At 35.2% G+C, this 23,060-nt stretch overlaps 1 protein-coding gene across 4 annotated transcripts in view; it reads right to left on the bottom strand.

The window, feature by feature from the left end:
* The window catches only part of Neto (Neuropilin and tolloid-like), a 115,219-nt gene that overhangs the window by 28,278 nt on the left and 63,881 nt on the right, over positions 1-23,060 (bottom strand). For all 4 annotated transcript variants that reach the window (XM_071710852.1, XM_071710851.1, XM_071710850.1 and 1 more), the window contains exons 3-4: positions 19,666-20,120; positions 18,661-18,898 (exon numbers count right to left, since the gene is read on the bottom strand). In XM_071710852.1, coding sequence (XP_071566953.1) covers positions 18,661-18,898; positions 19,666-20,120 — 693 coding nt within the window. The remainder of the gene's footprint in view (positions 1-18,660; positions 18,899-19,665; positions 20,121-23,060) is intronic.

Here is a 23,060-nt window from a genome sequence, read left to right as displayed (position 1 = left end):
TAGAGTGTTCCAGAGTATCACAAAGCACCTCAAATCTTTCACATTTTCTTTCTAGTGTGCATTTGATTGGACGCTATTTTCTCGAGAAACAAGCAATATTATGCTCTGTGAGGTTTTCTTATTATCTTAAATTCACTCTCTTAGATTATTTTCATTGTTTCTTCTCTCTTTTTTTTAGAAAAACAATGAAAACGCCAAGCGATCAGAACATCGATGATAACAAGATTAAACGACCATTCGACGATACGCAGCAAGAAATTTTTTTTACAACACAACGCTCGATAGTTCATCCCTCCTGTTTCCGCCATTACGTCGTCGGGCTGGGACATCGTTACGTCGACATAAGCCGTAACCCGCTGAATTTCATTTCGCTTGATAATATCTGGTCCGAGCTCACCCGTCGGCGCGGCACAGCGCGAAGTCTCATATCGTGAAGTCACTCCAGTGATTCGAGCGTTTCCGCGAAGACGGAACAATTTCTGTCACGGAAGAAGCCCCTCAGTCCCGCCGGTGAAAGCCTGACGCCACAGCCGTAACACACATATCCACTTCACGCTGCCGCAGTTAGGTGCTATAGCGTATCTGCGCCGAGTGTTTCAATTTGTGTGTGGGTGCGTATCTTTGTGCTCATATAAGATCTCGAGAGCCGCAGTTTATCTCCACCACCGAATTACCATTTTACCGTGACTGTCGTGACTGTGGGTTTCTCTTGATAATGAGCGGCACTTTCCTCCTTCTCTTTCTCTCTTTGGTGAAGCCATCGAATTTTCCGTGGCGTCTTAACGGGTAACCCTCGGAATGCCAAAGGACGACCTTGCAATGTGCGCACCGCAATTAATGCCAAGAAAATTGGATAGCATCGACCCGGGGAAATATCGCAAGGCGATTGCATTGGTTTCACGTGCGTCGTTAAAAAAAAGCATGTAATTGCGGCGAGCATAATTTTTCCTGCAATTTGTGTAATTAGATGATATTGGTGGTACGATTTTACGTGAACGATATAGAAATGCATGATAAGAGTAGCTAATATAAATTGAGCAAAAATATAAAGATCACTAATGAAAGTAATTAAAGAGAACTATTTCAAACCTACCAATGCGAATCTAATAGTTCCGATATTACGAACATTCCTCTTTTTTAAATTCAGTTAAATAAACAAATTAAAATATTTCAATAGAATTTAATAGCTATTTGTTTATAAAAAAAATCCAACCAAAGCATCGCAGAGGCGAATATCGCTGCCGCGCCCGCGCCGTGGCGATTCTCTCTCTGTAAGGCACGCAATAAAGCAAATAAATAGTTTTAGGTTTAAAATAAAATACAGTATCGTAAAAAAAATAGAGAGTGGCTCTCTTCGAACGTTCCTTTTTTTCCTAGCGGTAGCTAGGGTACGTGGTCCTCGTAGTAACGATCGACGCCTAGTGGTAGTCTCCCTTCGGGAGGCTATCGAATTTTCCATAGAGCTTCGTCGAATAAGGGTGAGTCTCGGCATGGTTGCCGGAAGTTGCACGAGCTTAACCGCTCTGTTCCAGAAACTCCTGGAAAATGGTGCATCCCCATACCACGTTTCCTCGTCTGGACTGGATGTTTATTGCCAGTATGCTGCTGTGTGAGATAATGCACGCGGATTTTTCGCCAATGGAAGGTTTAGGGGTGAGCAGCGAAAGGCGAGAGAAAAAAGGAATGCTGGATGCATCATATATTCGGATTTTATGAGACAGAACTAATGTCGTAGACGACTAATCTGACGCAATCCTCATCGATGCTGTATTAAATGGGAATAAAACAACCGTTTCAACCAAATAACAACGTCTAGGAACGAAATATCTCAAATTTAATATACGTGCTTTATATAATTTTATTTTTGGAATCAATTTTTAATTTAGAACTAGTTTCTTTTTATAATAACAATTTGGTTAGACAAAAAATTGTTTCTCGATATCTCTAAAGCTTTATATCAAATTAAGTCTTAAATTAAATTGAAAATTTTTTTAATTATATGGAAGTGAAATAAAAAAAATGCCGTCGTTATATATCTGAAAAGATTAGAAAGAGCAGATTTTTCACGTTAATTTTTTTATAACCTTTGATGAATTATATGAGAAATTGAAATTTAAATATAAATTTTTTTACGTATGATATTGTCACGCATATCGATTTTTTTTTGTTGAAAAGTGCAATGTAGAGGGTACTCGATCTATTCACATGGGGTTATAAATCGTTAATACGAAATTTTTTTTTACCACGAAAAATTAAATTGTGAAAAAAAATATAGATGGATTTGCTTTTATAGTTTACGAGATAAAACTAATACCAAAGCTTTGTAAGCTTTCATAAAATGATGAAGCTCCTCAAAATTTATGAGAAATATTGCATTCTCTGTTATTTCATAATTTACAAGGTATGAAATATTCACACAACTCATACACACGACTTAGTTTAGTATTCTCAGTCAATCAATAACTCACACGAGCATTGTTACTGCGCTCGGAAGCTTTATACAAATATATACATATATTACTTTTTGTACAGTACTAAAATAAAGTTACAAAAAAGAATTCAATTAATAATTCACATTTTTTGCCCGTTTTTCTAGTTTTGCATATTAGACATTTAAAAAGTTTCTATCTATGTATATTAAATGCTAAATAAAATTAATATAGGAAAGAAAAACAAGAAGATAGAACGAATATTAAAGTTAAATATACAAATCTAAAAAAATGGAGTGTCTTGTGCCTCTAAAATCATTCTCTTTAAGAAGGTTCTCTTAAGAGTGCATTTCAGTTAATTGAGTCTGACAAAAGAAATAATAATTTACAATATCTTTGCGAAGTAGTAGCAATTTCTTTCTATTCTTTTCTTAAAATGACTTTTTAAGTGTTATTTTATGTTATAGGCCATTCCTTTTTATAATTTTCTAACAAAATAAATAACGTCGCGAGTTTTATACATAATTTTCCATTGTGCTAATTTGGAAATATTTTACATGCATGTAAAAAGTAGCAGATCTTAATCAATTAATATCCAAGAAATAGCTGAGCTCTTGATGAGCAATGGATTGTTGCAAAATTCTTCGATATCATTTTAGTTAGAAATGTAGTTCATGTAATAATTGTGAAATGCAATAATTACCTACATTCACGTCGAGACAATACTGACAAGAGAGTCGTTAGACACGACAATTCTCATTAGTCCTATTTATAAAATTGCGATTATTTATTTCCACAATCACGTTATTCCCGGTATTTCACGGGAGATACACCTTATCTCGATGATGCGGTTTACTATCACAACTATCGATGATTTCGAACCAGATCGTGGTTGAACACGGACCAACGCGCGGTTGAACACCGTTCATCCACCGCGATCACACATACACATACACATAAACACACACACACACACACGCACACACACACACACACACACACACACACACACACACACACACACACACACACACACACACACACACACACACACACACACACACACACACACACACACACATGACTGTACGCTAACGCACGTTCGCGTTCCTGCGTGATATCCGTTCTCGCAATGATTCATAGAGGTCGAAGCGCGAGGCGACACGTCACGTTGATCGGTCAGCAAGTACAATGGCCAAACGGTACGGTGGTGTCCAGAGGGTTGGATGAGGAACGAGGGAATGATCGGTTTTCGAGAAGAAACTAACTAGCCCGCAGCTAGAGCAAATCCCGTTCTCTCTGTTTGCCAACGATCCCCGATAGATACGAACCAAGGTGAAACGCGTCTATCGGCACGATGGATTCGTAGTTGGGACAAACTTTAGTTTAATTGCTTTTTCCACCAAGATTATTCTAGATGGTTTCTCTTGTGCTTCTGGCCGCTATCGAAAGATCGAAAGTTTACATAAGCTGTGATGTGTACTCCTTTAACAATTTCATTGCTTGAGTGTATCGAAGGCTTGTTTTATCCGCGAGAACCTTGGCGGGAAATATCAAGTGTATATTTTTAGCGTAAAAAATTGTATATATGTATGTGCACACCTCTTATAAAATTTATCAGATTTGTTACAATTTATCAGAAAGATCCGAGTAGTTTATCCGTAAAACCATTATTTGTACGTAGGATTCCTTATGCTCGAAGACTTTTGACTTAACCGCGGATTAAATTTAGCTACCGTGAATTCCAGGAACTTCGTTTAAAGTTTAACTCCGCTTAACACCGGGCTTTACCTATCTTAATCGCTATTCGCTATCTACATTTAAATCCTCAATTTTAAACCCCGCTTTGCGGAGTTTTACTGAGAAATGTGTCTTGAAAGACAGATTAAATACTGACAATAGATGTTAATAGCAAAAAAATTAAGCCAAGAGTTGTGTAATTATTTAAATAGGTTTACAATATCAACAGCTTAAGCAATGATTGCATGTCGACTTCATTTAATGTTGTTCATTTGTTATCTCTAGTGTTCTTTCTCATTATGGTAATAAAATATGACGATATAAAATAAACGATACAGTTTCCTCCAGAATTGTGGCTGATTACCCCCAATAATAAATTTAATTATTTTGATTTTTATAACTTTAAAGCCTTCACTCAAAAACCTGCATTTGTCATGCATCTTGCAAAACATCATCTCGTAAAACGCATGTTTCTGAAAAGTCGAATTAATCACGCGGCGGTTTTATTCGACGATGATTTTGGCGACGTTAATTGGCGACGGCCAGGAATAGGTAGAACGTTCCTGGGGACGGTCGTTAATGTCGCCCCGTGTTCAAGGACAAGCGCGCACCGCGTGACCGCAATTAATGGCCTCTGATGCAGCGGCACGATGGCACTCCCGGTCTTAGAGTATTTCACTGTTCAACGAAACACGGAGACGGCAGGCAGCCTCGCCTGGACCTGATTTACGCGCGATCGCATTAAACGGTTCTTTGATGGCCCCTTACCTCCTGAGTGGTTGATAACTTGATTTGCTGCCCCACTTTGGAACTCAGCCACGACTCTTACTACATGCCTACCCTCCCTCCCCTCCCCTTCCCTCCCTCCGACATCATGGAAATGCTTCCTCTACTTCGAGCTCGGAGCGACAATTTTTTTCTCCCCTTAGCTACCGTTCTCCCTTATCCCTTATTGTCCCGTCCGTCCCCTAGACGTCTCACGAGTAGCGGAATAATCATATTAGTAACAGTGGAGTAAGAAAAAAATGCATTATGTATAAAGGATTTGCTACCGCTCCGCGTTCGAAACGATACATTCTATTAAAGCCAGAACTTTCTATATGAAATACTGTATAATAGATCAAGACTGTTAAGTTACCTGTTTATTTCTAAACTGTTAAATGCTATATATGTAGGGGAGAGTTGGATATTACCGAGCCCCTAAGAATTGAAGCGTATATCTAAGCTTAGAAATGTTTCAAAAAAACAAAATGTGCAGTTTTAGATAAATAATTTATTTGGCTATCCATATATCCATATAAACGCGGTATTATCAAACTGGTCTGATAATATCGTGACCAGGTCTGATAAAATCGTGCCCAGTTTAATAAAGCCGTACCTATAAAAATTACTCTGGCCAGTGACATGAAGTAGAACACAATAACAAAATGTTTTTTTTATATTTATGCATTAATATCGTCTAGTAGGTACCTACATATAAAAATAAGTGAATGCGTTAACAAATAACGATTATTATAAATTCAAATCAAAACTTAAGCAACGATCTTTTCTGTAAGCACCTTACATTGTAAACTAAACAGTCTTGGTAACTCTTAACACACAGTTAATCGTTATACCTATGAGTATTATACCTTGGGCGCGAAATTATCAAACTCAATATTAACATCATTGTAGGCGCGTAATACAAATAGTTATTGAGTTAAACAATGGCGCGGAATTGTCAACCGCGCGGTAATATCCAACTCTCCCCTACTAAAATGAGTACGAATTTAACGGCTTTTAGTTGCAATTTTTTACATTAAATGACATCAGCGACTAATAAATTATTTTTGTAAATATAAATGGCATGGCATTTAGTTCATAAAAAAGTGATACACTTGTAACATTTTTACATAAAATGTTAAAACTGTAAATTATATCATAAAAATGTAAATTATTTTGCACATGTTTTCGATGCTCTTATTCAAATCTAAAATTCTATCAACTCGAAATTGTTTTAACTTTAAATTATACTCTTATTACAACTTTTCGATATAGCAAAAATATTATAAACCAAAGTTTATAAGCAAACAACATCTATAACGACTGCTTTTTGCTAGGCAGTTAATGAGAAACGATGTAAGTTTCTTCCACGAAACGTAGGGAAACTTTTTGCTATGTTTCTTTGCCGGGGAAGTAGAAAAAGTGACAGCCGGATGGAAAAACCGTGCTGTCGTCGACATGGTTTAAATTGGACTTGCGAACAGCAACGACGAATTGGAGGTTACAGGTAACAAGACTGGTGGAAAAGGAGAATAAGAATACGAGAAGGACCAGCGATCGTGAAGAAAGACTCCCGGATGTATAACTGCGAACCAACAGGTTAACTTGGCGTCACGACCGAACTTTCCGATCGATCTTAACGAAGTGTCGCTTGTAACTTCAGTCGTTTACCGCTAACTTCTATGAACTTCGACTGCAATCCGCAGAATGTACGGGCTGGGGCTGCGACGGCGGTCTCGGTGAATCTCAGAAAGCCAAGGAACGGTGAAGAATTGCCTCGATTGAGGCAAAGTTTATTTATGTCAATCTCACGATCGTATTTGCTAGGTCAGAAATTGTCTTTCGATCCGTAAAGACAAGCGGAAATCATTAACTAAAAGGCGAGCGTATGCTAGTTTGCAGTTTCTAGGGAACAACAATGGAAGCTCTTGAAAATGAACTATTAATTATAAAATAAATCTGAAGGTAATTAAAATTTTTTCTTTTTATTCTTTTTATAATTCTTTTATTTTGTATGCCCCAAATTGAAATGAAAACAAGACTCTAATAAAAATAAGAATTTTATTTATTCTTTTTCGCGCAAGACTCCCAACAATGCTAAAAATACATACTCTATTGTTGATGTCTGCGAATGGCTTTCGACGTACGCGTGATAGAAGCCGGAGCGTCGATTTTCGAAAATCGAACTACAGCCACTTATGGAAAAATATCCCAATCGAAATTTACATTTATTTCGTCTCTAAATTCCTCTCAAGTGGGGAATCGAGCCTCGCAGATTGGCATCGCAGTGAATCCGTTTAAAACAATAGAACGGCTTTAGCATTCTCTCTCGATGAGATCCAAGCTCCATTATTGCCGATTGAAATTCGCGGCCAGCGTGCACTCGGGATGGGTATCGAGAGGGGAATAAGATGTCGAGGAATTAATTGAAAGAGGGAACCGCGCGCGCGCGCGCGCGCGATTGCTGGTTTTCCATCTCGTTACGACGTGATAACGAGGGCGACTGGGCGCACTTGTTTAACGAACTCCGATCTCTTCTCGGAAGAACAGCACCGGGATTCTTCGCTGGTGTACGATTGCGGGAATCATATAACCGTGGGAGATCGCTTCTACCTGGGAAACTATATCCTCGTTCAGTCTTCAACCGACCGTGATCTCATTAACGTGCCCGGTTATCTCGGGCACGCTTAAAAGAGTTCCTCCTCGCGCACTCTATAATGATACGCTCCCACATTATCATACTAGACGGAAGAGCGATCAAAAATGTACTCATTCGTTCCTTCCGCTAGAATTCCAGGAACAGCTCACTTTGGCTTTGGCTCGTTTGCGCGCTGGTAGAGATGCAATATCTCAATATAGAGAGTTAAATCCGGGAGAATGGATCATTCGCTCTACATATATCTCTCTTTTATATATATATGTATAATCATTTTTAATTCCACATATTATTATCTAGTCTTACGCGAAAAGTTATGAAAGTTTCTTAAATTTGTAATAATATTTTTTTTGAAATCGCAATAACAATTAGAATTTTATTCACGCAAAAATACTTAATAATATATAAATGTAATTATCAGCAATATTTTTGTATTGTATATAAAGATATCTAAGAATATTTAATTAAAAAAGATTGTATTGATCTTGTGTTTACGAGGTTTATTATTAACAGTTTCACGAGTTCTACTTGCTACAACGAGAAAGATAATTAATGATTCATCTCATATAGAATGACAGGCACTTTTGAATATTGAACAATGGAATACTGGCACACGGTCGTCGTAAATTACATAATAGAATCCCGTATATACAAGTTCGCGTAATTAGGAAATGGGCTTGCTCTAGCGAGTAGACACTTCTGCTGTTGGGGTAGAACTAATGGAAGACCAATATTTACTCATGCCGTGTCATAAGATATTACATGAAAAGGACATCTTCAAAAGCGCCATATAGGGAAACGTAAGAACGTCGAAATATGTCGCGATATTCCGTAGGAAGCGGGCGCCGAGCTCGATATCTAGATACGAATTTTGACATGTTTATACAGAATCGACACCCGTCTTCTGGACTTTCGAATATACATATATGAAACCGAAATATTAAATATATAAGAACGTTTTAAGAAACATTAAATATTACAGTTTTTGTTAAAATGTGTAACAAAATTAATATATGGTTTCTAGAATTTATGGCAATAGATAAACAGATTTAAAGTTGACATAAGAATTACAATTTTTTAAATAATATTATTTCATGTATTAGAAAAAATATACATCGTAAAAGAGGTGCATAGTTTTATATCGTATTGAACATATGGATAAAAAATAAAACTTACTTACATATTACTTATAAAATTATCATAAACAACAAATTCGTATGACCAAATAAATCAATAAATTTGTGAAGTAGGGGAAAGTGCTTATTCCCCAGAGTATTTTCTATATATCGCGCTACAGAAGATTCTCCCTTGCTGTGTCTAAAGTTGCGGTTCCAGTGAAAACTTTCGGACAGTTACGGTAATCCCATCTCCACTCTCTGCAAACTCGAAACAATGTTGTCTACAGATTCCAGTCATGCTTAATCCGTAAGTAATAACAGACAATCAAATTAGGAGAATAAGCAATTATTCTCCTAATAAGTTCTTGATAATGATCCATTAATTTCTTCTTCATAATCGTTACTACCTAATCTGAATCGACTGAAGTAAAGCAACCTTTGTTAGAAGATAAATCTAACTAAAAATCAAAAGAAAATGGCAGTTATTGAATATATAACAAGGTATTGAAAATAAATTCTATAACAAAAATGTACAATGTAAAATAAATTTAAAGATATAATAGTAAATATTGAATCTTCTATAGTAAAAAGAGATATCGTTCTTCAATGCATTGTTTTAATGTAAACTAATTCGTTTCTTATATGATGTAATACGTACATCAAGACGTAGCAAATTTTATCGATCTTTTAATTCTGATTAACTATATCCAAATTTTATTAGTCGCTGGGATTGTTTGCACTTAATATGCACTCAATTTGTAGACTCACCTTTATACCATTAATTGCTCTAGTACAGAATCCTTGAAGTAAATAGGTAACCCTTTAAGTGAGTTCAGATTGCAACTCTATAGATATTCTAACGAGCAATCTTTCATCTCGCAAAGTCTTGTGATGGCTGATGCAACCGACATTAACCGTCAGAGAGTCAGCAGTGCGAGATTCAATGGCAAACGATTTAACTGGGAATGCCTAGAGGCTGTCTACCACTTTAGCTAGTTAAATGATAGGTTTACCGAGGGTTGGGAGAGTACTATGACGTACTCCAACCTCAAGAAGATAATCGGAGGAGCTAGGAATTCCGTTAAGACGTTACTGGACAGTTTGCAAGTTTCTTGATAGTTTCCGCGATATTTGTCTTCATTCGGCCGCGACCTATAATGGGATTTCAGTATTATTTCTGATTCGTTAAATACCAATTTGAAATACGTTACATTCGAAAACAGTTATTTATAATTATTTCCAATTTATAATGGACGTACCAAAACTGTTCGGAAACAATTTGATTCTCACTGAAATACGTTGTTATACATATAAATCTAAAAGCCATGTATCGTTTTATACGCGCTCATTTCGAATTCCGCACAGCTAACGCTTAAATTTGATTTTAAGAAATTATTGTCAAAACGGCGAAATATATGAAAAAATTTTCAGACAAAACTTTTATAGCTCTTTATCTACTTTATAACTGTTTATTTAGACTTTTTAAAAATCTATTATTTTCTAAAATACACTACCACTTTTTTATATTTGTGAACTTGATGTTTAAAATCAAACATGCACCATGTGCATCCAACGCGTTTGTGGAGCGAGTATTATTTTACATGTCACTAAAGTGAACAAATGCTAGCATAAAAGGCCGTACTAATGAAAAGATAAAATATACTATGCATCCTTGTAAACGTTTCTTTAGTTAAACCTAGAGACCCTATAATCAGAGACTGGCCATCAGGCGATTTCTTCAAAATCCTGCGAGAGAGAAGGATATAAGAGAGAAAGAGAAAGCGATATACATTCATATTGCTTTCTCTTTCTCTCTTATATCTCTTTCTCTTTCTTTTTCTTGTTTTTGAAAAAAAAATGGCGGACCAATCAAAAGTGGTCCCCTTATGGCCAGTCTCTGGTTAAACCTATCTCCCCTCCTCTAATTAAAAGTCCCATTTCTATCAAAGAAAAGGTGGCAACACTGGGATGCACTTCTGTTCCAAAAAAGACTGCATATGAACAATTGGGTGGAGAGGGAAGGTGGGAGAGCGTAAGGTATATATAAAGCGTTGCTGTGGTCATTTTAGCTGTGTCGTTGCCGTTCTTGTCGGCGGCGATCAGCACCGCTGACGACGACGACAACGAGGTTAATACTAATCCAGCTAGCTTCTCAGTACGGCATGTCTTCCCAAAGGAAGTAACCAGTAGAAAAATGTGCGTATAAGAAGCCAAGAACACATCGGTGGCAGAAAGTATCACGAATGAAAATCCCATAAATATGATATTGCTAAATTAAGCTTCTAATATAAAGATCATGAGAGGAGAGATTTTATTAAAGTCCGGCCTTCTGTAACTTGAAATTTTCATTCTAAAAATAGAAGATATGATAATATTGTTTATATTTATAATTTACAGCTTCTTTTTCCTATACATTTTAATTTAATATATTATTAATTCAAACCGGTGATTATAGAGCACTATTAATTGTGTGTGTGTGTATGTGTGTGTTTGCTTAATCTTTGTATTGGATTAAATAAATAATAAATTATAATTTATTAATTTATATAATTAATTTATAATTATAGTTAGTTTATTAACTATAACTTAATAAATTATAATTTGAAATTACTATACCTTTTCGTGTGTAAATGTTGGTTGATTTATGTTTGTTTCTTTTTGATTTACGATAACTAAGTATTTTATGTTTTTTAGTGAAAACTGTATATTTTCTTTCTGGGAAATGGCTACTCAAACAACCATTGATTGAAAAGCCAGTCAGCCGCACGTAGCGTGGAATATTTCACGATATTTACGAACACTATTCCTGTACATGGTGTGCACCATGTTCTGTGGTATTAATGTAGAAAATATTGTTTCGTCAGATAAAATATTTAAAAGGTAAAAAGAGCACGCGTACATGCGTGTGGTGATGGTAGACGTTTATATGAATACGTTTAATCGACTAGCCAGATCTACCTACTATATATTATTTTATCGGCGTATATTTGAAGAGAGAGTGCCGGTACATGTAACATTTCTAATATTATTATAAAATGGTTATCGGATACCAGAACTCCTCTTTCCATCCACGGTTTCATTTCCCGCAATGACTTCATGTTTTCGAACGTACATCGTTTTAGAGTTGTTTGCGGAATAAATATCTGGAGGTAAAAATACAGAATATACAGAACGGCAATATACATGCGTAACAGTAAATGTTTTTTTTTTAGATTCATCTTTTCTCCCCGAAATCTAGCGTATAAATATAAGTAAGCATCAGGATCAATGTTTTATTTTTTTTTATTTTTTTTTTTGTTGACTTTAATCCGGCATTTCAACTGGAATATGATCGGCATCGATGTTTACATACAGTGACAACGATGTCGTCAGTTTAAGAAATAAATTCGCATAAAACCCGAGCAATCCGGATATTGCATTGAAATTTGAACGTAAAATTGTGACCACGACTTCAGGATTTTGACATAAATAACCGCGTATCGAAAATATCAGACTTATTCAATTATTTGCATGTAAGATACCAATTAATAAAACCGATAGATGAGAATGTTTTTCTAAAAAAAAAAAAAGAAACGACGTGACGTACGAGTGATGTACGTGTAAATTGATTTGTCTCTCACCCTCGATTTTTCACCTAACGTGGAAATATTGCAGCGATGTGTCTTTCAATCTTGCTGTTGCTTTCGTTTACAGTGGCGGACGCCGATTTACATATCTGTTCAATATCGTCAGACGTAGTCAACACAGCGGCAACCGGAGCAATTGCGACGCTCGATAGTATCTACGATACGTCAAACACGGACATCGGACCGTCGCTCCGATCGATCACCCTGGATTCCGGAACGATGGTAAGTTTGCGTAATCGGAGTTACAGTCCGCCACATCCTCGCGATTCGTGAACCTCCCGGATGGATTTCCACATCAAGCTGTCTCGTTTGTACCGCCGGAACGCGACGAGAAATATTCACGGCGAATTATTCATTCCGCTTCGAAACCGCGAAAATATCGATGTTCGGTCGTTCGCCCGCTAGATTCAGTCGGAGTGGAATTCAAAATGACGCTTAAGGGTTCGCGCTATGATAAGAGGATCGTATGACGCTATTACATGAGTGAGCGAACGTCGTGAGTGGGCATCGTTTGCGACAGTCATTGAGATAACGAACCCTTTGTGGTTGGAGTCATTTTACAACATCGTAGGAGAGAGCCACGACTGCCATATTCGCGCAACTGTTGCACTGCTCTCGCACGTAATAAAAGATCTTACAAGAAACTACGATTTAAAAAAAAACAGAGGTTGAAGGTCGGGACAATGCGGAAATTAATATATATTAACAAACGGCAAATAATAGTAATTAGGCGATCTTCGTCAATATTAGATTTAGATTCACAATGTAAATGATAAAAATATGGAATAAAAGAAAAAATTACAATAGGGCTATATACATATATTATATGAATTTTTTACTTATTAACATGTTTGAGTAAAAAATTAGAATACTCTAAAATAGTTATTACCTACAAAATATCTTTGTCTACCAGGAAAATTTTTGACAAAGAATTTACTACTTGCATACAAGTACATGCCATGTATATTCTCCTTTAAACACTCGATTACGCGAATCTGAATATTATATCAAATGAGGTAACGTATAAGTTTACTTAAGATAAAATTAATTAAAATTTAAAAAATTTAATATACACGCATTTCATTACTGTTAGAAGGTTATGTAAATTACATTGTACTATTCAAGCATATTATAAGACGGGGAAATGTTTGAGTAGGACACGTGGCTTATAGCGGTGGCAAAGATCCTTCTCAAGATTCCGTAGAAGTTTCTTGCTGATAGCCTGCCAAGTGACGACCGCGGATTGCCAGACGATGCGCGGGTCTCCATATATTTTGGAAATTCCAGGAACGTGACTTGAGACACCGTGAAGATATTTTGGCGCCTAGATTAAAGTTTGTCAAGTTGTTTAATTAACTAAAAGATTGAACAATTATGCGACTGAACAATTGGCACAATGGCAATATGTAACGTTTTGTTGTAAAATGTGAACATAAGAATATCTTAACATGTGGTTCGAAATAAAGTAGGAAACTAAACGTAACTAAAATAAAAACATGACAAAATTACATAATTATAAACTGAGAAGATATTTTACATTAAACAGATAATACATATTATTTTTTAAAAGTTAACCCGGATCAATTCTCTCGCAGACGAATTTGTGTTACGCGTCGCGTAATTTTATAATAATTATTACGAGATAATTACCGAAACATTGTTGATTCATAAATAAAATTATGTTTTATTTATGCAGATGCATTCATTTGTGAGCTAAATCATCATTCATGATCTTCAATTTATACATTATTGTATTAATAATTTATTAAAAATGTTTATGTCCAGTTTTATGTTACAAAACGTAATATTAAAAAAAACGTAAATATTTATTTAAATTATCGGAAATAACATGTAACATTGCAAATAGTTTGCGGATGTGAAAAGAATTTTACAAAGTAAATTTACTAGCTCTATTATAATCTATATTGAAAAAAGAATTTCGCAAATTAAAAAAAAAATTAACTTCTACAGTATTCTACACATATATATTTATATTACTAAAAAGAGAATTTCAGTAGATTAAGTTGAGTAGCTCTAGACACGTAATTAATAAAATATTTCTTATTGCAGTCAATATGTTACAATTTAAATAAAGAAGATCTTATCTTCGGTCGGGCTGAAACTTGGTAGCCTAATAATAATATTTGTGTGAATTTTGTATACTTTTTTTCAACGTAGCAAACTGCGCGCCGATTATTTATCGATCTTGAAAACACAGTCTTTTATTGGAACAGTAAATCCACATATTTAAATCAATAATTGATTTAACTTTTGATGCTAATAAGCATCAAAAGTTCTTTTTAAATCACTGTGTGTAGTGTAAAGACGTTATTGTAAAAAATATCAGTCAGAGTTCGAAACTAAACTCCCTACAATCCATGACTGAGTCCAATGTTAGAATTATTGTTTATCGATAAAATTATTAATAATGAATATCGGATAATACAGTGGGAACAGTTCATTAGGATAAAACTTCCTTAATTCCAACCGCATTGACATTGGAGATAATTACGTGACGTAATTTACATAGGAAGCCTTAATATGCTATAGTCACTTCTCCTAGTGCAATCACAGTTATACAATCATCATTATGCAATGACAAACTAGTCCCTTTGCCAAAGCCAATTACAATTTCTTGCTTGTTACATCAAGCTTAGAACGGAGCGATGAAAAGCCGGGTTTAGAAACGTTTCAATGTACGTTTAAATGTGTGTGTGTATGTGTGATCATAGAAAAAATTTATTGAGAAATTATTATATATTATATATTATTTAAATACTACGTAAATTATATTTTGCAATAATTATAAGTTTAAAAGTAATTCCAAATATCCAATTTTATTTTAATATTGACGAGAAGGGTGATTAAATTCATGGATGCTACAATACTTTTAACATATTTTTAATTTTTGAACAACATTTATGATCGTTTCCCGCTTTTGAAAATTAAATTTAAAATAAGTAATTAAATAAAAAAATTACAGGAAAATAAATCTGCCATATATGAAGAAAATATGCTAAACAATAGGTATGTCAGCCCTCGAAATGTCACCGATATCTTTAGAGTTTAACACATTTATTGTTTTATTATATTTCTTCTCGTGCAAATGTCATTTTCTCTAGTTTTACGACATTGTGTATGGCGGCATTTGTACTGTGCGCACGTCTGTACTTCACAGTCTGCGAGATTTGGTCGAGGACCACCGTAATCATCACGGTCGCTATTTTAGTACACACGAAGAAGACTCGATAACTTACGAGCGAGGCTCGTCGACCCTGACTTAAATTCAAACAAGAGCCAGCTGCCGCGCATTGCCTAATCCGACGCATCTCGAGGTTCCAAATTAAAAGAGAGATCGACAAATCTCTACGAATTAAATTACTAAGGTTATATATACAATCACGACTCATATTGATTAATTTGATATGATTTCATTTTGATTTATTTCTGAGTAAGAGAGTTGTATGTTAAATAATTTTATGTATTAATATTAAAATATTAAATGTTTTTTTCACATATTAGAAATTATTGTCTTCTATAAATTTATACTTAATAAAACATAAAAAATATAAAGAATTTAGCAATAATAATTAGTTAATAAAGTGTGAAAGACCCTCGAAATTCAAATATAGATTAGAAGAGGCTATAAGGGTCACACGCGGATCAAGGTGCGTTTAAATATTATAGTGATTTATTAATCAAATTCCAACAATCCAAACATTCCAATAATTAGTTAGTTAGTTAGTTAGTTTATTCATAATCCATGCCTTGACGGCCTGGATAGCTTCCAATACATTTGCACTTTTACATACATTTGATTCCATTTTTCGCTCATGTTTTGAGATTAGCAATAATAATTAAATGTAGTTAAATTATATGATACAAATGATATTTTATTCTAAAATTTTTTCTGGATATGGATAAGTCAATCTAATTGATATAATTTGGAAAAAAAAAGTAAAGCTTCTCTGAATCCTTTGAATCTTGCACGAGTGAGTAGTTCGAAACGGAGAGACATTTTTCGTCTGAACGACTAGGAGCAGCTTCTACGGTCGTTCGTAGATACATCGATTCGTTATCGAGATATTGCTTTCGTGCAGCCACCGACAAGGAGAGTGGTTGGATTCACGAAGATTTATGATTTCACCGAACGTTCGCCAATTTTTTCTCTTTCTCGACTTTACTACGACCGTCTCACGTCGCTTCGTTTGAATGTGCCAAGCATAAAATGCGAAATCATTTGTTGTGCATTATTTTCCTTGACGCGAAAGATAACGATGCATAATTAACGAATATTGTCGTAACTGACAATAAGTTTTTTCGTTTTATTGGTTGTTTGATTAAATATAATAATTTAAGTGTAACAGATAAATACAGAATAAGGGTCCATGCACAATGAGAGGAATAAGGAACAAGGAATTAAATATAGAGAGAAAAGAAAGATCATGTCTCTTGAAATAAGATGCGACTATGAATTCTCTCTATGTTTAATTCCTTATTCCTTATTCCTCTCATTGTGCATGGACTCTAAAGAGCAAAAATTAATTTTTAATTTTTGACATTGTCATTACACTAATAATATCAGTTATTAACAATTTAAAAACCTGATATTATATCTGTTAAAAATTGTTTCAAGTACAATTTGATAATCCATCAATTAAGTAGCTTTGAACCACATCTATCATTAAAAAAACTACTCCGATTAAAATGAAAACCGTGATCGTTGGAATAAAGGTAGTCCATTCTGCGTTTCTTCCGCTTTACAGCTTCGACTCTTTTGTGGGTCAGTCTAGGAAAATTTACTATCTTCTCGCGGTATCCTTAGCCAACGAACCGAACCACCGGGATGTATCAATCACTCGAAGTCTCTCCTACTCCTCCAGAAAGTTCAGTCATGTTCAAGCTACGAAGTTGCATTAAACTTATACATATGAAACGAGGGTGAAGCATATAGTATTTCTGCAAAGTTTCTCGCGGTATAGAATAAATATGAATGAAGATAGTTTCGGCAGTCATGTTCGCCATTATTCGACAATAATACCGGCATTTTTACAAGGTGCGCCGAAATTCATTGAGCAGATTATTCCAAATAATATTTTTTTACATTGTAAGATTTATGTTCTTGTTATTATTTGACTTGCATGAGGAAATTATTGTAATTTTTCACAGAAATATTAAATTTTGGAGAATAAAAGAATCGTATTTGTCGGAACATCTCGATATTTCTCGATAAACTGTTTTATAGAATTTTCAATACAATTGGATTTACGATATTAAAGTTTATTGTACGCTTCTCAATCCAATTTATGCAAATTACGCAATAATATAGTTGTTTCAATAAAATGGTTTTTGTCTTCTTTTGCGGTGCTTTAAAATAAAGTTATATATTGCATATTGTCTTTACAAATTTTCGATTGTACATAGCAATTGTTTATAACAGTTATATCAAAAATTATTTTATTAAGAATTTAAAGCTTATTTATTCAGATATGTCATTTGTTATAAATTAACGCACAAATATATCTATAAATTTTGTTTTATCATATATATATATATATATATAAATAGATTATCGATGAAAATGAATAAATTAAGATTGATATAATCAGTGTCATTATATTAAGAAATAAAAAGCTTGTAAATTAACATTAACATTAACAATAAATTTCCGTAAAGGATGCGCGCGGATTGTGATATTATAGCATTCATATATGGATAATCACCAGATCGTGCCATTATACAATCCATGTTCAAGAGATAAGTCGGGTCTAACGCTCTTTACTTAACCGGAATTTCGCTCGGAAGGAAACGATGTTTGTTCAAAACATTTGCCCCGGGATACCAGAAAATCGTGGATCAAAGGTTTTCCTCGTCCGGAAAGAGTTCGCCATTCCAACACGCTCGCCTTTTTTCCCCGCATTATCAGCGAACGGTGCGCAGCAGTAAAGTGAAATCTGGCTAGCGTGTTCTTGCCGCGAGCAATCTTGTAAAAGTTCTCTCGAAGCTCGCTTGAAAATCGATTTCTCAGAGAGATACGATATGTACGTGTAGAAAATCGATTATTGGTCATTGAACCACCGCCGCGAAAATGATTGTTCCCTCAATATTCCGGTCAGCGATGCGAGACTCGCGGTTTAATACACAAGCTATATGATTGCCTGATAAATTATTTATCTTCGATTAATTTGGACTTTGTAGTCGCTTCACAACCAATCACAGACTTTTAACTCATGAATGATATGCAGATATATAGATAGAACCCCCCTACTTTTAAGTTATCTTTTTTTTAGCTTAAATTCTATTGTTTTTACTATAAGAGAGTGACTTACCTTCCAAAACTCGAACACAATTCACATTATTTGGATAATCGGCGGGATAATTCGGGCTATAAAATTCCCTCTTTGCTGGATCCCCGACTTCAAACTTCTCACATTCGCTCGGGATGTGTCTCATGTGGCGTCGTGGCATGGCGATGTCTTTAGTGGACGTCGTCATCAACGTCGTGTTTTTCAAGTTCTCGCGCGAGAGCGTCTCGAATGATAGTCGTGTCTCGAGTGTTGGCACTATCTGCACACATTGTAAAGTCACATTTGAATTAATATGCGAGGGATCATTACACGACAAAATAATATACAGTATTTAAAATTTATGCAATGACGTTTTGAAAAATTGTGAAACATGTGAAGATGAGCATGAGCAACTTTAACGCGAGGAAACCTCTTCGCGGCATTTGTCGTTGCGTGCGTGTTGCGTTAATTTGAACTACTCAAGATTGAAAATTTATATGATCAATGGATTATAAGCCTTTAATCCGAGATATTACGCCGTTAATTAAATGGAAGCTTAATTCCACTTTGGCAACTGGCATTGCAATAGCGCTGAATTATAGTTATCGCTCGTATTACGATATTGGAAACGACGCTGAATAATTACGACTATCATGTCATTGTGAGAGATATCGATATTTATGAGAGGTACTATTGTTTAATGCCGATATCTTGCTGAATGTTTAATTTATTCATAAGAGAAAATCTATCAAGTTTTTGCAAAGATTTATAAAAAATTGGTGCAGATACTTCTGAAAACTTTTAATTCTATTTAATTATCAATAAGATAATTTAAATAATCCATTGTCCCGATCGTGACTTCAATTACAGCTCTAGTTTAAGAACTTAACAAATCAGATTATAAGATAAAAGAAGTAAGAATATACGAGGAAATCTAATTACTAATCTTGAGAACTATTATTCTGAACATTCGGGACATCTGTAGCCTTAATCGTGACCAAATTTTCAAATAATCGTTACTATGCTACGAGATTCGGTACGAATTACGTCATAGGAGCTTCTAGAAGTCGACGAGGTCCTCACGAGGTGATAGCCAATCGTCGACGACTGCGAGGACGATGACTCGATGGAAATCCGATTGGACGGATCCGTCTGGCTCGTTTCGTTGCTCCTGGAGGAGATGGACGGGTTATGGCTTGTGATCCTTGCGTTCTCGATGTCATTGCCCCTCGGCGACTGCATCCTCCTCCCGTCCTCGTCCTCTTCGGATCTCTCGATCACCGTTCCCAGGAAACTCGGATCCGAACGAGTTCCAGGGCTCGATCTGTCTACGCTCCAAGAGCTAGTTTCTGGGAGCTTGCCATTCGAGGGTCTAGTCTCCCTCGCGGCATGCTCTAGACTCGAGGACGGCCAGGATCGTGGCAACGAGGATCGACTAGTTTTTCGAGCGCTGTACGTGCTCCATCGCGGATCTTCAGCCTCTCCCGTGGACGCTCCAGTAACTAAAACAGTAATAGTATAATCAAGTGACGTACAATCTGTTTCAGTAGGAATATCTTTATTCAAAGTGTTTCCTCATAATAGTTAAATTAAAATTTTTCGATCGTGTTGTCGCTATATTACAATTTAAATATTTTGGTACAAAATAATGGAATAAATTATTGAAGCTGCAAAATCAGCAATTAAAAGCAATACTAGTATTTCTGGTGTTATTAGTAAAAGCCTTTTAATTAGTTGGAAATGTAACATTAATTTTTTTATTATAGTTCTTTAGCCAACACAATACAATCCAATTCCAATTAATCGCAGCATTCAGATGTAGTTAAAAAGGGAAAAAGGCGGGTTTTCGTCGAGAACAATCGATTCTCCAATTTTAACGCGATTGAACGGAGTAACGATATATGAGTAGCACGCAGGAAGGCGAGCAACTAAATTGGGTGTTCAAATTCCATCCTTGAAAACGAACGCGATACCTGGCAATTCTCGTACGCGCCTTTTTAACTTTTTGTCGTTCTCTTTTTTAACTTTCAATGCCCGGTAACTAACGTTGAGATTTAACGTTGTCGCTCGCCTGCACGAAACTGCAAGCAACTTAATTCACAATAAAGTGCAGATCCGCTTTGATTTAACGAGTGGAGAAATACCGGCCTTTGTGTTTCTCTTACAAAAGCTGTTTATTGCTTTTCTCTCAAATTAGAGTTATTGTCTATTACTTTTACTACACAGATCGTCGCAGAAATATCTACAGGAATATTATAATAATTTATTTTAAATTTTTCAAATGGTGATTAAATACTTTGATAATTACGTACATATTTTGCTTCAAATGATCTCTTGAAAACAAAGGTTTATATCTGAATAATATTGTCTGATTTTAGAACTTTTGCTATTTCTTTAATACGAATAATCCACTTAATATAAACGCGAAATGAGATTCAGACGGATGTTTCTTTACTGCTAAATGTATAACAAAGATATAAATTAAATTAATTCATGTAATAGCGGGTAATATCTTGCAGAAGAGGAATACTATTTCGTGTATAACATCTCTTTGTCGAATTTATATTGCATCTTGGAAAGCAAGGTGGCTATACCTATATGATATTGCATTTTGTGCAATTTTCAGACAAGGGCATCTCAATATAAGACTTTAAAGCGTTCTTTTTTTCCTTTTATGAGGTCGATACAACGTGCTTTCTCTCCTCGGGCTAAAACTTGATAACCTCATACGACTGCACCACCATCTCGGTAGCTAAGTCCTGTATTTTACTAAAGAAAGCTCTCGTCGTGTCTAACATCATGAGGGGCTTGCTCACAAATTTTTAAGACGATGCCTTACAGGAGGTTTTCCCTTTATCGTGCGATTTCAAAGTGTGATAAGCTAAGTTTCTGACTGGAGTGCTCTTATACCCTGCACTTCGGTTTCGATACTTTAAAAAGATCTGCTGGACGGTATTTTGTCGGTCTCGAGATACCGAGTGTAGTCAGTTTAGAATAATTTATGTGTACCTGAGTAGAATTTAATTATTATACTTTTAATACTGTGAAAAAATTTTCAATCTATTTAATATTGTCATGTTATCTGAATTATATTAAAAGAGTATATACATACTCTTTTGTAGATAAAATTATTATTATATAAATTTATCTCTCTAGATAGTAATATAAGTTTAATGAAGGAAAGAGCGTGGAATATTATTTCTCATTAATTGTTTCAATTACTTTCGTAAATTTGTTCTTCTCGAATGCACCCGGTATTTATTAAATCAGAGTTTCTGCGCCGATTACTTCCTTACGATTGCCTTGCGGTTCATAAACAACTGGCTTTATGCATTCCGACATTATCGGTTTCTAGACTTAGGGTAAAGGCTCAGCGGTTCTTATCGAGAATAACCGCGCACAGATAAGGTCAAAATTCATTCGCTCCATTTACCACTTTCCTAAAGATAGAATAGGAACGTAATAACCTTCTCCAGTTACTGTTGTTCAAAGTAGAGTTTGCAGTAAAGCGTGGAATCGGTATAGCTTCATTGCAGGTTGAACCCTTAAACTCTACAAGACTAAAAAGGAAGATTTTTAATTTCTTGAATTTTTAAAGAGAACAAATCTTATAAATATTTTGATAATTTTAAACCAATCATCTTCAATTAATGATTTTAATAGCTTTAGAATCAGATTGATTTAATATTGCATTAATATTAGATTTAATATTGCAATTTAATATGTTAAGTCTTTATTATTAAAAAGATGAAACTGCAATTCCAAGAGAACTTTATAAAAAAAGATTTGATTCGTCTTTTTGCTTTATGATTGTTGTGCAATTTATTAATAAATAATAGCTGCTGATCAATTTCTTATTGAATAGATAAGTGCGTCTCGTTTTTAATCAGATAAACATTTTTTTACGCGCGTTGTGAAAATCGGTTCGACAAATCGGTTATCGAAGTTTATATCCTTGAATTTCGAGAATTTCGTGCGGCGCCGTGTTTCAGAAGCGTCGAGTTTCTAAAAGCAGGAACGACGGCGGAAATATACATCCACCTGCAGCGAGTAAATCAGATCCTCGCCTGCTAGGTGTCTCGTTCTCTCTCCCGCTCGGCTTTCCGCTATCTGGCTTCCCGTTTCTCGGCAAACAATTTTGTAGTTTCTTGTTTCTCTCCCCTCGCACCATCTTTCTCGCGTTAGTCCCTCTTCGTCTCGTGTACGAGAATATTACAACGTGCCCGTGATAATCCCTTTTTCACTCAAGACATTCATCGCGTTGTTTACATCATCACTTTTTCTTCAAAGAGAGCCCATGTTGCCCATCTCATCTGGAAAATGGCCGCATTATGCGCATCTCGAGTGAAACAGCGATACTCTTGTGCTCGCGATCGTGACTAGCGGCATAATATTAATGATATACATAATGTAAACTAAAGAAATAGAATTAATAGTGTAAA

Source organism: Temnothorax nylanderi, unplaced genomic scaffold (assembly GCF_030848795.1).
Source record: "Temnothorax nylanderi isolate EJ_2023f unplaced genomic scaffold, tnyl_v1.0 TNYL_tig0092_pilon, whole genome shotgun sequence".
NCBI classification, from domain to species: domain Eukaryota; kingdom Metazoa; phylum Arthropoda; class Insecta; order Hymenoptera; family Formicidae; genus Temnothorax; species Temnothorax nylanderi.
This window is presented reverse-complemented; position numbering and strand designations above follow the sequence as displayed.